This window comes from Xiphophorus couchianus, chromosome 13 (assembly GCF_001444195.1).
Source record: "Xiphophorus couchianus chromosome 13, X_couchianus-1.0, whole genome shotgun sequence".
Taxonomy (NCBI): Eukaryota; Metazoa; Chordata; class Actinopteri; order Cyprinodontiformes; family Poeciliidae; genus Xiphophorus; species Xiphophorus couchianus.
This window is the reverse complement of record NC_040240.1, coordinates 1,669,780-1,685,374: the sequence shown is the minus strand read 5'-3', so window position 1 is coordinate 1,685,374 and position 15,595 is coordinate 1,669,780. Positions and strand designations below refer to the sequence as shown.

The following is a 15,595-nucleotide window of genomic DNA, read 5'->3' as shown; positions in this document are numbered from 1 at the left end:
TTTATAAGTCTTTTTGTTGAGCAGTATTATATATTTTCCATATGCGCAGTGCTGTTTTGTAGCATAACCAAGTAAATGTTACATTCAGTTTAAAAATGCTATATATATATATATATCAAATATGACTTAGATGAAATCCAATGCAAAAAATGCATGCATCTTAAGGAAAGATTATGTAGAGATATTGAAGCGGTATCAGAATTCCTAAGACGGGACGTTGTAGCTTGGACATAAATTGGCCTTTTAAGCAGATAAGAAAACAAAGTTAATGTTTTTGGAGTGACCATCACAAAACCCAGATCTGTTTCATGGAAAATTTGTGTGCAGTCCTCAATGGTGTGTTTTTGAAGAATTGTAAAAAAAAAATGTATGGAAAACCAAACTATTGCCTTGATATTGGTTTCTTAAAAAAACCCTAAAAACTCTTCACCTCTTGGCATAGTAATAACTTAGAAATAATATTGAGCGGTTGGTTTACTGTATGGTTTTGTTGGATTTAAATCATTTTAGACCCTAGGTGTTCTTTCTTATTGCCATGTGTTCCAGTAGACAGGAGATTCCTACAGAAGGATATCCTTTAAGAAGAAGAATTACTTTATTCATCCCAGCAGGGAAATTATTTAAATTAATTACTTTAACGAGCTGTTGAATTATTTACTAAAAGTATCACAATATAATACTATTTGCAAAAAGATTTTAAACAGAACTCTACAATTTAATCCATTGGTTTTATTTATGCCACAAAGGCAATCATTTTTCCCACTGTTTAAACTTGAATGAAATCTGATGGCCATATGCTTAGCTGCATATGTATTACGCAACACCTCAATTTTTTTTTTTATTGGTGTTAAAAAATTCTACATGCATCTAGAAACTGGGAGCACATTTTTTGTCTTGCAGTTTTTATGAACTTTCTAATTAAAAAATCGGAATTGGTCAAATTTAGAAGTAGCAGGTGGGACCTAAACACCTGAAATTAGTATCGGCCAAAAAAAAACCTGATCAGTGATTTTTTATTTATTTATTTTTTTGTTCAGATGAATAGCTGAGGGGACTGAGTTGTTCTTTTCTGTTTAAAACTGACAAAAAGTCTGGTGACTCCCAACACTTGTTAATCAACCGGAACAGCTTTGGAATATGTTTCAAGGTTATAACTTTTCAAACATCGGTTTATTTTCATACTGATAACCACACGGTGTACGTTTATACAAAATGCCTTTTGAGTTGATTTCTAATTTAAGAGGCAAAGGTTCCAAATGACCAGCCTAGCAGACTGAATTCCATACATTTGGAAGTAAATGTGTATGTATATCCAACAAGACCGCAATTTAACCAGTTTCTCCATAAGAGGAAGTTTCCATTAAAAAAAAAGAAAAGAAGTAGGAATAAAGTCCAAGAAGAAAGGAGCTGACCAGTTGTAGCCCCGCCTCTCTCTCCCTGCTCCTTCCTCCTCCTCCGGTCAGTCGGCTACTTTCCCTGCTACCTTTCACCCCGAGAAACCTCAGTCTGATTCCGACGCAGTGCGGACAAATCCCGGAATAAAATGGTAAGTACTATTTGGAGATTTTCCGCCTGATGTACAAAGGCGTGTGAAATGGGTCCAGTCGCCGCATCAATCCTGCGGGTCTCCCGCAGACGGTGGAGCGAGTCGGTGGGTAGCGTGTTGTTAGCTAGCATGGCTGCCGCCGCTCTTAGTCCGCAAAATTCTGCCTCTATTCGGGTGTCTACGTCGCCAAGAAACGGTTCTGGCACCAAGACTCTTCCTTCTGTTCTTAATGGAATTACATACTTTTCATATTAATTCAAAGATATGGCGTCGAAGCCGGTACCCATTGTAACAACCTGGGCCGGCCCTGCCCCGTGGCCGTGGCGTGGAGCTTCGGGCGGCCATCTTATCTGCTGTGGTGCTGCTCGGCCGACCAACCCGCACCCTGCTGTCCCGGGCTGATCCAGGCCCGCCGAACCGATCGAACCGTGGCTGTGAGGCCGACTCTCTGCCAGGCTGAGTCACACAGTGACGGTGCAGACCGTGTGGAGGCCTGGGAGAGTTCCACTCCTCTAAGGAACAGAACATTTAATCAAAGAGAGTAATTTAATGGACACAGAAACGATTGGAATTAATTTATGGTTAATTCCTTTACAAGTTGTCAGTTAATCTGTTCATTTTAAAGTTGGTTTCAGTTAGTTACACTATGTGAGGAGGAGGAGGAGGGTGGGGCATTTTAATCACAAGGCTTATTGTTGTAAAGTATTTTAATCTAATCCAGCTAATCTAGTTTTTCTGACACACCTTTTATTTTCTTGAAGACATAATGAGACATGAAACGACTGAATCATCTGTTAAAAGCTGTAATTCAGAGACTTAGTTGTAAAGCATACATTGATATTTAGGTGGTTTACTTAAAAGCGGGAGGTTTAGGTGATTTGGAAACACAGTAGTGATAACTTTATTATTGAAGTTTCACATAAGAGTTGAATGAAGGCGTTGATTCAAGTCTGTTCGGTTCTAGAAAACCTCTGCCTGTCTTCTTATCTTGTCCAGTTAATCGCTCTGACCTAAGTTAGCCACACCTTCAAACGTAAATGGTTATTTGTCAGGAATCAATTTTATCAGATTAAAAGTCTCACCTTAAAAGGTATAACTCTCCTATGACCATAAATGTCTTCAAACTACAGGTGCACCATGATTTCCCATCACGATTTGTAAAGTTGTGACCTGTGATTTACTTATTATAAAACTATAACACAATTCTTTTTCACTTATTCACATGTTGACGTGTTGAACCGTCTTGAAAAGGCATATTTAAAAATACGCTGATTTCTCTGGAACAGTCGTGGGTTACTGAACAGTCTCTCTTCCTCAGCAGTTATTGAACAGAGGTATCAATACAAATGAACCCAGATAAAAAAAAAAAGAATTGCAGCAAATTTAAATGACTCCTTCACAAGACAGGAGAATAGCTCAGAATGTTCTCCTTTGCACAAAACATCACAAGATGTTAAATTTGATTTAGTATTTAAAAAAATAGAATTGTCAACAAAACAAAAATCAGTGCATGCTGTAAGTCCTCTTGGTTAAAATTGCCAAAGATTATTACAGAGACTTGGCAAACAGCTGTTCTGCTGCAGTAAAGGATGTCATCGTATTTGCAAAGGTAGATGAACATGACTAAAAAAAAGAAGCTGTCTGCTGATTTGTGATGGAAGTTGAACTGTTTGGTGAAAACTGCTCAAAAAGCTGAACTGAAGCACAACTGTTAAACGAGCTAAGCTGTGCTCAGACACGTTACGTATGGTTGACTGTCAAACCATCTACCAAAAAAATCTGAGCTATCAATGGGGTCCTGAACTGAACCTTATCCAGAACACCTGGAATAGGATATATGCTGCAATTAGCAAAAATACTGTTAGATGACATGGTGCTGGTTAGCCAACATGCTAGTTGGCTAACATTAATTTATTCAACTTAGCATAGCAATTAAAAGATATGTCAAAATAAACCAGTGTAATGTTAAGCATTTAAATGGCCATGTTGGCTAACTCTAGCATGTTGGTTAATCTTAGCTTGCACCATCTGCTGTGCTAAGAGCCATTTAGGAAGAATTAGCTGAAATACTGCCACTAGCAGGTTGGCAAATGTTAGCTTCTTACCAGCTTAGTAGCTATAAATGAGTTAAGACGCTAATATTAGCTTGTTAAGGCTATCTTGTTGAGCAGTATTGATTTATTTCTACTAGTATGGATACTGCTACTCTGGTTACATGCAACAAGTTGGTGAAATGTTAATGTCAGTTAAAATGCTAATTTTGGCTAACATTGAACTCAATTTAGAAACTAAATTGCTGAAATTAACCTAAAAGCTAAAACAAACTTGGTGGTTAATTTTTCTTTTGCTTTTAGTATGCTAATAACACCATTGTATGTTGTTCCAACTAAAATGTTACTGTAAGTCAAGATGCTATGATGGGGTGTTGCTACCATTCTAGCCAAAATTAACATTTTCTAAAATTTAAAAGAAAAAAATCAAATGAACTAATAGGGTTGTACTTAATATTTAGATAGGATTAATAAATTTGTTATTCAAAATGCTGATTTGCGCAACAATCCAATCTGACCCGTTTCCACCTCGACTTATTGTCCTTCTTTGTACAGCAATGCAGCAAACACACACTCAGCCCCTCTCTTCCTGTCAATGACTCACCTGAACATTCATGGCTGAGAATAAAACGGTGATCTGGAAGTTTCTTTTAAGGAACTTTTAAGCTAGCAACACACGGCACCATTTTTTAAAAACCTTTATTGCACAATCTTGCCTTTAGCATGCAGTAGTTACACAGCCAGTCCACCCAGACCAGAAATCTAGATGAAACAGATTGTTGTTTTTTTTGTTTGTTTGTTTGTTTGTTTTAGTTCGTTCGTTCATTCATTCATTCATTCATTTATGAAAGGTTTGTTTGAGAAAATGCATATTGAGAAAATCCATTGGCCTTGTTGTGTAATTATGCTGATGGATGAGAATAAGAGTATTTTATTGAAAACAGTTTTTTCTCCTGTTGCCCAAGTCTGGTTATTAATGCCTTATTGCTTGGCAACCAAAACAACCACTATATATACTGTATATACATATATATATGCCCAATTATTATTAATCGGTTAATCCAGAGCAAGATCAGCTCTACACTGTATTGATGCTAAGTCCTGTTCACATGTAGATGAATGATTTTCTTTTGGGTATTTTTTTCCTTTCCTACAAATGATCAAGTGTTCACTAAAGGAATGCTGATATTGCATTTTAGGCAATAAAGAAGGAATTTAATTATTTATTTGCACATTTTATTGTATTACTAATATTGTGTAAAAAGACTTCAGTGGTTAAATTAAAAAAATGTCTAGGATGTGCCATTATTTTTCATCTGATTAATCAATAGAGTAATTACTTCCTAAAAATAATGGTTAGCTCCAGACTTCAGCCTCTTGGTGCTTCTGTAATTCTCTGGGACTTGGTGTTTGGTTTCTGTCTGCACCACACTAGATATAATGTGAGAGAACTAAAGACTCATCAGATGATTTAGGACTTCAGAGCTAAGTGTTGCTGTAAAATGCCGACTGTTTAAACAGGGAAAAAACAGTGCTGACCACAGCAGAGCCATGAACGTCTCGGTACGATCCCTGAATGCCTCCCCCTCCCGTCTCCCCCTGCAGGCATCAGGTGTGACAGTAAACGATGAAGTCATCAGGGTTTTCAATGACATGAAGGTGAGGAAGTCTTCAACTCAGGAAGAGGTGAGGAAGAGGAAGAAGGCCGTGCTGTTCTGTCTGAGCGAGGACAGGAAGAAGATCATTGTGGAAGAGGGGAAGCAGATCCTGGTGGGAGACATCGGCGAAACCGTGGAAGACCCCTACGGCTGCTTCGTCAAGCTCCTCCCCCCCAATGACTGTAGATACGCGCTGTATGACGCCACCTACGAAACCAGGGAGTCCAAGAAGGAGGACCTGGTCTTCATCTTCTGGTACGGTACTGGTGGCGTGGTGATGGGGGAACATGATATGTTTTAAACAGGGTTATTAATTCCCAGGCTGAACTTTTAACTGACTGAAATCATGTTCTTTTGTTTTATTTTTTTCTTATTGAGCCTTTTGAGAAAACTTACTATCAATTCTTTAGAAACAGTACACCGGAGTATTCCTGCCTGTCACTATAACATTTTGCTGGACAATAAATTGTGTCAGAAGTTATTGCGATAAACGATAATATTGTTGTTTTGGAACAATTTTCAAGTGATGCAAAGAGAATGGCATAATGATGAAAGAACACACTCTTAAACATCAATAAACTTTAAATGCGAAAGAACATCTAACACTGGAACTGGAAGACATTCTAAATAGCCAAAATAAACAAAATAGACATAACAAATAAATGAATTATGAAAGAAATGCCTGTAAACCAAATTGTTTGGTTGAGGCCACAGCACCAGACTGCAGACCTTTATTATCTTCAGAAAATTGTTTCTCTTTAGTAGAAAAAATCCTGCAAATGGAAATTGTCCAGCTTGTTTTCATTTCTTGATTTCTTGATTGTTGCGATAGGCTTACGTAATAATTTTTCATTGTTTGAGATCACGGTTGGGTCATGCCGCTTGTTTACTCGCACGCTGGAAGAAAACGCCAATCAAAGCGAAGTGACAGGCAGCAGGTTAACCCGGCGTCCATGTTTCCACTCCTCACAGCCCTGCGGCGCGTTAAGAGGAACGTAATCCTCAGCCTGGTTGGGATTACATTCTGTGCCATCGGTTCAGAGGAAAGCCACACCTGCTCTGCATGGCTGCTGTTCTGATTGGCTCACAGGAACGACCACCAGAGACTCACCTGGAGCAAATCCTCTTTTTCTGGAAGATTTGTTCTCATTGCTCAGTTCTGCTGTGTTAGCTGCAGGTTTACTGATGCTAATATTCATAGAATGCTCTGTGAATAGCTTTCTATGAATACTAGACACATTTCATGTCTAGTATAAAATGTGTGCTGCAAGTTTAGCAGCAGCAGAGACGCCTCCATTCAGAAGCAGTTATTGCACAGCTGTGGATAATAATTCAGACATTATTTTTGTTTCAGGGATTATTTGATAGTCGCTGGCAGCAGAACATGATCTCACAGTGATGTCTTTAAATGGCCTGTTTTTAGAGCACTACATTAACAAATCCTTTTTTTTTTTCTGCTGGCTCTGTCAGGCTGCTTTCAGACTTGCTTTGACTTTTTTTCGGCTCGCCTAATTCACGTCAACTTTTAGATTTCTCTCGGAGCAGCAATACATTTTTAGCATTTTTCGGACGTTGGTTCAGCCTTTGTCTCGGTCTAAAATTATACTGTGCTGCTTTCAGTTTTCTGCCCCATGTTGTATTTTAGGTTTCCAGCTGTGACAAGCTATGACATTGTGTCAAGCACAATGTCATAATTACTTACCTAAATTCCTCACCGATGCCAAAATTAAAGACTGAATCTGTCGATTAAAACCGTAAAAATAAAAACATGTCAGCTCTACAGATGTGTTCTGTCTGGAAGCCATTCCGGTACTCAAAGTTGTAGCAGCTCAGTGTTATGAAGTGTGATGTATTCATTCTAACACATTGAACCCTTGTTTTTTCACTGCTCCTCTGACTGAGCCGCTGCATCCTGACTCCGCTCTGTAGCTTTTTTTCTTCTAAAGCCCGCGGTGCAGGTGTGTTTTTCCGAGAGAAGAACATAGTTATCAGTAGTTGTTGTTGCTCTTTTTTCTTCTGGGCAAAAAGATTCTTATAAACCGACATGCCACCATCGATTATGTTAAATTTGGCAAGCTGTTTTACGTACGTGTACATATTAAACCGCAACATTATTGACACACAGGTAGAGAAGCAGAGAGACTGTTTAGCCAATCAGAATGCAGAACTCAATGCACGATGCAAATCCGTGAAGCAGCGTGAAAGGTGAACCACGATATAGCGAGGGTTCACTCTATATCTAATAAAAATTAAGCACAATATGGCATAAAATAATTTAACTTACCGTTAGGATTCTCAGACTGCACATTAAATATATTGGTTGGAAATGTAATAATTATTAAATTTACTAAGGTTGCCGTGGTGCGTCAGACCAGCTTTCTTTCAGTTTGAGTCTAATGATATTTAAGTGAAACTGATCTTATCTAACTCTGCAAAGGTCTGTAAATCTGTGGATGTACGAAATATCGGCACCAATATCTGTATTTTTAACGCATCTGTTTCAGTCCGATCAGTAAAACTGGACCCATATTAACATCCAATCATTTTTTTGTCTCCCATCTTGTTGGTCGTCTGATGGCTGGTCATGTTCCAGTGATGCATTGTGGGGAGCTTAACTGAAGTAGTGAAGTCAGTGGTGTGGTCATGCTGTGTTGAAATATATATATATAAAAAAATTGGTTTTGGCCAGAATCAATAGGTCGGAGTTTTCACAGATCGGCGATTGGCCTGAAAACTGCAATCAGTACAGCCCTAAAAATGACTAACTGGTAATAAATACACTGCGAAAAAAACCTCTGCATTCATGTTTCTATGTGTAATCATTGAACTGATATAAAGCGCTGTAACAGTTGACTCATTAGGGTAAATTAAATAAAAAGTATTAGCAGCCTTGAGCTTTTAATTATTATTTGAACTTCTTTTCCTCCTCAGGGCCCCAGAGAGCGCTCCGCTGAAGAGCAAGATGATCTACGCCAGCTCTAAAGATGCCATCAAAAAGAAGTTTACAGGTGAGGACTTGGTTACAGAGTTCCTGCAGCAACATGAATGATCTCCAGATTAGATGTTATTGTAATTTTAGGCTGTAGAAAGTATTAAAAACATTCTGTCCCTTTAGCCGGCCAGTTGTACTGTTTGTGAATTACATCCAATCTTTCTGAACTTGATAATAAGGCCATCAAACGCATTGTGTTATCAGTAACACAGGACTTTTCTGACCCACTACAGCAGTGGTTCCCCTCCCCCGGATTACAATAAAATCCCCCCCAAAAAAGAAAATCAACTGGGCACACGCATCGTTCAACCAGACATAAACCTAGACACATATTTTGTTTTCAAACTCCACTGAAGTTTATTTCACACTTCAGGTTGAAACAAAACGCACTACAAACCACCTTTACAGTGAAACACTTTTATGTAACTTTTTTTTTTTTTTTCATCCACTAGCGGAACAAGTCAGCGTCGGGCCGGGGGGCGGGGCTAGTGACCGGGCCCTTTATACCCAAATAAAAAAGCTCATAATAATTTAACTTTACAACACATACAACAACTATGCAACAGTGGAGCTTACAAGTTTGTCCACCACAGACAGCGACTATGTCATTCTGAAATCCATCTGACATGAAGTACAACAAACCAAGAGACCAACAGAAACATCAGGCTACTGGTCACTAAAGATGAAACGACACAAATTCAAATCAGTTCAGAACCGCGGATGGAGATCGGATCATTTTGACACTTTATCAATTTCAGCTCAGAACCTGGAGCAGCTAGCAACTGCAGAAGCTACGTTTATTGTTGACTCGTTGAACCGAGCACGCAGCAGCGCGCGTTGAAGCGGGTAAGCAGAGGCACGCTGCGCAGCACCTCGTGCACCTCTGGATGTTTGTAACTCGGCGCAGATCACACGCACCGCCGTTCTCACAAACTGGACAATCTGGAAGATTCTCTTCCAGGCGGCTCAAATGTAAACCTTAACTATAAACACCATACTGCTGCCTTGGCTCAAAAACGCGCTCAACCCGAACTGTTGAAAGCGACCATAACTCAGCTTTCATCCCTGACATCACTGCTGTACCACCGACAGAGAGAAATAGGGATGTAAGCTCGGCGGCTGGGCTGATACAGTCTACAGTTAACTTACACTTTGTGAATAATGTCAGAGTTGCTACCTGTTACTAGCCAGTCAGCTCAGTGACAGAAGAGCTATAAACACTCAGCTTATGACAAACTCCCTTCATCTCAGGGTGAAGTGTTCTTGTTTTCTTAATGGCTTTGTTGAAGCAGAGGATTGATCTAGACGGCTTCCTGTTAGTTCTGTGGTGGCGTTGTTCTTGTCTGGGTTTTAGGCTCATTCATGACTGTTTGGTTAGAAAAGGAGTTTCCATGATTGGTCAGACCTGCCCAGCTTTTGTGTGTGCGTTGGTTTGGCGTGAGTCAGTGAATGCTCGGGCGTGTTCGTCCACAGCTGCGTTGACTCTGGGAACGTCTTCTCAGGTATCAAGCACGAGTGGCAGGTGAACGGCCTGGACGACATTCAGGACCGCCGGACGCTGGCCGAGAAGCTGGGCGGTAACGTGGTGGTGTCTCTGGAGGGCAAGCCGCTGTGATGCGGCAGCGGCAAGCCGAGCGGAGTCAAGCCAACCGCCGTGCCATCAGGACCGAAACAACCAACCCCACCTGAACACCGTCACTTCACCCAGAAGCTTGCTGTCTGTATCCATGTCCTGAAGGTGTTAGCGTCTTTAGGCTTCTTTGTTTCTATTTTATTTTATTTTTTGTCTTGGTTCTTATTGCTTTCTTTTTTCTTTTTCTTTTTTTGTTTCCTAAACATGGAGATCTCATTAACATAATGATATGCAAACACCTCCCAGTTTGTCATGTGACCTTTGCTTACATGGCGGAAATAAAACAACACTACCAAACCCCACCAAGGTTCTCTCTCTCTTTCTCTCTCTCCCTCCATCCCTCTCTTTCTCCCCCTCCCTCACACACAGCCAGAGTTTTGCCAAAAAAGTTGATATGAAGGAAGCAGCCACTGTTGTGTGACGAGAGCGCCACAAAGCACTGCCTCCTGCTGTACACGGGTTGCACTCATGAAGCTTTTTACATGAATATTTATTATTGTAATCTTTTGTGTCCTCTCCATTTCATTCAACCGGGCTGACACGTCGTGTTAGACTATGCATAAGATTATTGTCCAGCACTTTTCATTTGAACACTACAGGTTGAGACTGAAGTTCCTGGTGTTAAATTCTGTTTTGGTTTTTTTGTTGTTTTGTTTGTTTTTTTTTTTGTTTCCAAGTGAAGATTTGTTTACCTCAGTTCTCATTCTTGTATGACTGACCATCATTAGCTGTTTGCTTGTCGCCTTATTTCAGTTTGAATGTAACCGTCACACCAGAGTCGGAGTGCACTTTTGTTTTGTAAAGAAAGCACTACGGGAAGCAGGTTTTAGCCCACTCCCCACCCTCTACCTTCCCCAACAGTGAGAGATGACTCCCCCCACAACAACATCATCATCATCATCATCAGGAGCCTTAAAGTGAAACATTGTTTCTGAGATCACAGGAAGCCACTTTGCAATAAAAGCCTGTGGCAGACAAAATGTCTCCTGGTATTTTTTTTTTTCTATCAATCACAAATTACATTTCTGAAAATATTTTTTGTACTTTAAATCTTTGAGGTTACTCCCAGCTTCAACAAACTGACTATTTTATAGAGGACGCGATCCGTATACCTGATGCGGTGGTGACAGGTTCGAATTCCGCCCTGATGAACTTTACTGCATGTCTTCCCTCTAACTCAACCCACTTTCCTGTCTGACCACTCTCAAATAAAGGCCGCTAGAATCGATAAAACCTTTTAAAAAAAATGTATGAGTTAATAATGACAATAACTTGGTGTCTAAACAGTGAATATAGTTGCTTAAGAATCATGGCCTTTACTGTTGTTTAAACCTGGGTTCTTTGCATACACTGAACCTTTAAAACCTTGCACCACTTCCATAATTCCTTGAGATTCCATAGCAACTAAAACATTAACAAGAACTTGCCTCCGGATACTTGTGACATTTTTATGGAGTGAGTGACGTTATCATAAAGTGTTTTAATTGATGATGTCATAGAGGTTCAAAGAGGTTGTATTTGAGAGACTAGAATTCTGTCTTGCTGTACTTCTCAACTTTGTTGAAAGTAGACTGCTTGCAGGGAGTGAGACGAAATACAGTGATTTTATTTTACAAACATTTCAAATTGAGCATCTAGGCAACATGGCTTTTGCTCAATCCGTTGTTGGTGCCCTATCTACTAAAAAGATCTGCAAAAAGGATGATTTGCTTGCAGTTAGCTCTGAGGACAAGAATGTTAACTCTGAAGCCTCTACTAATGCTTTGGTAATGCAGCCTTCAGATAACTGTGGTCCCAAAAACCAAACGAACCTGGAAATGGAAACTTTCTCAGAGGATGAGGAGGTCACTTTTGACGAACTCAGTGTTCCTGGTCTCAAGATGAGCGCAGGGGTGCAGGCTAGCTTAGTGGTTGAGCGAGAAACCACAAAAACAGAAAATATGTTGACAAGTTTCGAAGAAATTCTTGATGATTTTACTAACTATTTAGCTCAAGAGGATTTACTTCAGTACCTCACTGAGAGTGAGGATGAACAATTCAGTGATGAATCCTATCCAGACTCTCTTCTAGATTTGATGAGCTCACTGGATGATCTTAGTGTCTGTTCTGTGGATGAATTACAAAATGACACAGATTGTCTCTACACAGCAGAAGACAATGGAAGTCCAACAAATTCTCTTCTTGATCCAACCATGTACTTTTGCAGGTTTTCCAACAACTTCAATAACTGTTGGATAAACACCACATTGCAGAGTATTTCAAACCTGAGTATTACCAGAAGGTTCATGGCTCAGAGTCCTGAAGAGATTTTTGGAGCTTTGTCAGGAGCTCCACTGTGTGCCAGCCTTTTCCTCACAGCCATGCACCAGCCGGGAAAATATTTTTCCCCAGAAGAAATGATCCAAGTTCTGTTGGAAGTAACTGAAATTATAGATTCAGAATACTTGATACAACACAACGACCTAACAAACTTTTTATTAACTATTTTAAACTGGCTTAACCCATGTGGCATTAACACACATTGTGTGGTGTACGCAGTTGCTGCTTGTGAAGGATGTCAGAAGACTTATCAGGACACCTGGGAGCTCGGTCCCATTGTTCGTCTGCCAGTTGCTCTACCATATGACAGTACCACTTCTCTTCTTAACCGTTGGGCTTCTGAGACCTATGCAAAATGTTGTGACGTCTGCTACTCCAGCTTAAAGAGAAAATACTTCCTCAACCACACTGATGTGATAGCCCTGTATCTGAAACGGCTAGACAGCCAGGGGGATCTAAGACTTCCTGTGATTCCTAGTCCGACTATTGACATTCCTGTAAATACTGGAACACTGTTGTACCGTCTGTCCTCGGTTATTTGCCACCAATCTACAAGTTGTCTGCTTGACCACTTTTACACATATCTGATGTGTGGAGAACTGGTGTATAAGGCTGAGGATGACCAGATAACAATTTCAGATGTAGATTGTACACCTGACATTTACCATAACGGGTTTATCTACATCTATGAGAAGTACACAGAAGGACATGATGAATTTTGTGTTGGGCTTAAGGTGACCACACCAACAATGACAGAACTTGGAAAGGACCTAAAAGCTTTGACCTATCCCAACTCTCAAATAGATGAAACCGTCACAAAGAACAAAATAAGTGCCTGTTTTGAAGAGGAAGAAATAAACATGGAAACTGCAGCAAATATTACAAGTCCTGGAGTGCTGAATGAGACGTATTGTTGCACCAATAACATTAGTGCTAAGGACAGAAGTACAATGGAGGATAAAAAGGGCACTATAGGTGATAAAAACAACAGAAAACATAATGGATATTAATAGTTCTGGAGATAAAAGTCTTGCGGTCCACCCAGATCTTGTTCAGAATGAAATTGTCAATGAGGTTGAAATTGACAGCGAGGATGAACAAATCAGCCATGAATCCTATAAGGACCATTGTAATGATCACACTGGATGATCTTAGTGTCTGTTCTGTGGATGAATTACAAGATGACGCTGATTATTTCTACAATAAATTAATAAATAAAAAAATAAAAAAGCTAACAAATAAAGGTTATTGGGGCCCCGTCTGAGTCTCAGCTGGGGCCTTACTGAGTTTGCATGTTCTCCTGTGCATGCGTGGGTTCTCTCCGGGTACTCCGGCTTCCTCCCGCAGTTCAAAAGCACGACTGTTATGTTAATTTGCCATTCTTTATTGCCCCTGGGTGTGAACCTGTTCATGTTTTATTTTGTTTCATTAATTTCTTAAAAATTTCTTAATTTCTTAAAAAGTTTATTTCTCAAAACAAAAAAAAACAGTTTCAAAGTAGGCGGCTTCTTTTCCTGGAAATAAGAGAAAAACTAATATAAAAGAACAACAACACGCACATTGTTATTAATTAAATAGCAAAAACAACCCTGTTCGAACTGATGAAAAAAGGGATTTTGTCAGGGTTTGATTTGTTGATGCTAGTTTTATTATTATTCTGGGTTCCTTACTCTCTGATTGAATCAGCCTTGTTTCCGTTTTGCCTTAGTTCTGTTATTCTTAGTGATTCTAGTTTATTATTCTTTGTTTCTAGTTGTTCATTGTTACGTTTAGATTTATTCTCTTAGTTCCCTTATTTGCTCTCTCTCTCCCCTCACACCTGCTGACCAGTTAACTGACCAGCCCAGGTCTATTGCTCCAGTTTTACCCTCACAGTATTTAAACACATCTCCTGCTCTCAAAGTTCCTCCTTTTGAATCACATTACATCCCCGGATCACCCTGTTGTTGTTTTGTTTGTTTGTTTGTCTTCTTCAAATCCGGCAGCATTTGTGTCAATCGACTAGACTATGTTTGTGCAGCAAAATGTGTTTGTGCTGCTTCGGCTTTGAAGATATTAATGAAAGTTTAAAAGTCAAAAGGTCAACCAGCCCCCGCTCACTTTTACAAAATCAAAATGACCTTTAAACTTTCATTAATATCTTCAAAGCCGAAGCAGCACAAACAAAATTTTTTGCTGCACAAATGTAGTCGAGGTGATTGACACCAATTTTGTCTGATTTCAAGAAGGTGGTGGTGGGGGGGAGAGGGGGATTGACATTTCGTTACCTCTGATAACATTTCTTAATATCTCTAAAATGATAACGGCACAAATGAAACGTTTTGCTGCACAAATGTTTGACACCAATTTTGTCTGATTAGAAGAAAGCTTGGGGGCCAACTTCACTCAGGTCCCTGAGTTCCCTGTGATTTTTGTAAGTTTTTGTTCATAGTTTTTTATTAAACTTTTATCTGCTTGCTGCCTCTGTCTATCTGCATTTGGATCCACTTTAAAACCAATAAACCATGATAGATCATTTTAATTTACTGCTAAAAAACGTCTTATATTGCAAAATAAGAAAGAGAAGCAAAAAATGTAGCTAAGCTAAAACAAAACAAAAATAACACAACAACAAAACCTTTCATGAACATTAAAAACAACTGATAAATGGGGTTTGCATTTCCTTTTTAGTGATATAAATAAAAACAGGTGTTAAAATTAAATGAACAAACACATAAAGTAAAATGTGAAAATAAAGAAAAGAGTCCAGTGTAGTCTTTTTGGTATTCGTAGTACACAGTGTGTTTTTGTTGATATGGTAGAAGAAATAAGAAAATAAATAAATAAACAATTTTATAACAACACATCACTGTATGTTTGCAACACTCCTGACTCTGGATCCCTCAGACTCACCAGTACATCATCAGCATAGAGGAATATGTTTTGTTTCTTCTGAGCTCCTTATTGTTATGGTTTGTAAACATGGCCCCTGTCTTGCAGCTTGAACAAATGACTCAATAAACAACGATGGGCTGATCTGGACAGACCTGGCAACATCCATCGCAAATGTATGGCCCCCAAAGGCCTATGAAGGAACTCTTCAAAAACCACAATTTTAACAAAATCCCTAACAGCAGTGTGAAAAGTAGTATTATGTAATTCGGGACAAGGTGCTTTTTTCTCTCTCTCTTTTTTTTTGGAGCTACCTTTTTTGGTTAGAGTGAGATTTATCTAGGCAGAATGAAAAAATGGGAGGGAAAAAATAAGTCCCTCTCCAAGAGCAAGTTTATCCAGCTTCTATGTTTTTTTTATACTAATACTGTATGTGAGAAATAAGAGCCACGAAAGTTGGGAACCCAATAAAGAGAGGAAAAAAATACGTAAGCCTGTATTATGTGTAAATATTTTGAATGATCG

The 15,595-nt window shown here is 39.3% G+C and overlaps 1 protein-coding gene across 1 annotated transcript; it reads left to right on the top strand.

Annotated features, from left to right (window-relative positions):
• Positions 1-1,381: 1,381 nt before the first annotated feature.
• cfl2 (cofilin 2 (muscle)) lies at positions 1,382-10,860 on the top strand. The gene is made up of 4 exons (XM_028035368.1): positions 1,382-1,546; positions 5,203-5,510; positions 8,187-8,263; positions 9,750-10,860. Exons 1-4 carry the CDS (start codon positions 1,544-1,546, stop codon positions 9,860-9,862), a joined length of 501 nt encoding a protein of 166 aa, XP_027891169.1. The 5' UTR covers positions 1,382-1,543; the 3' UTR covers positions 9,863-10,860.
• The last annotated feature ends 4,735 nt before the right edge of the window (positions 10,861-15,595 follow it).

Bases quoted from the DNA above. Each gene is read 5' to 3' on its own strand.
- cfl2 (XM_028035368.1), top strand. The intron at 5,511-8,186 runs GTACGGTACTGG...TTTCCTCCTCAG, and splicing joins GACCTGGTCTTCATCTTCTG to GGCCCCAGAGAGCGCTCCGC. The intron at 8,264-9,749 runs GTGAGGACTTGG...ACGTCTTCTCAG, and splicing joins CATCAAAAAGAAGTTTACAG to GTATCAAGCACGAGTGGCAG.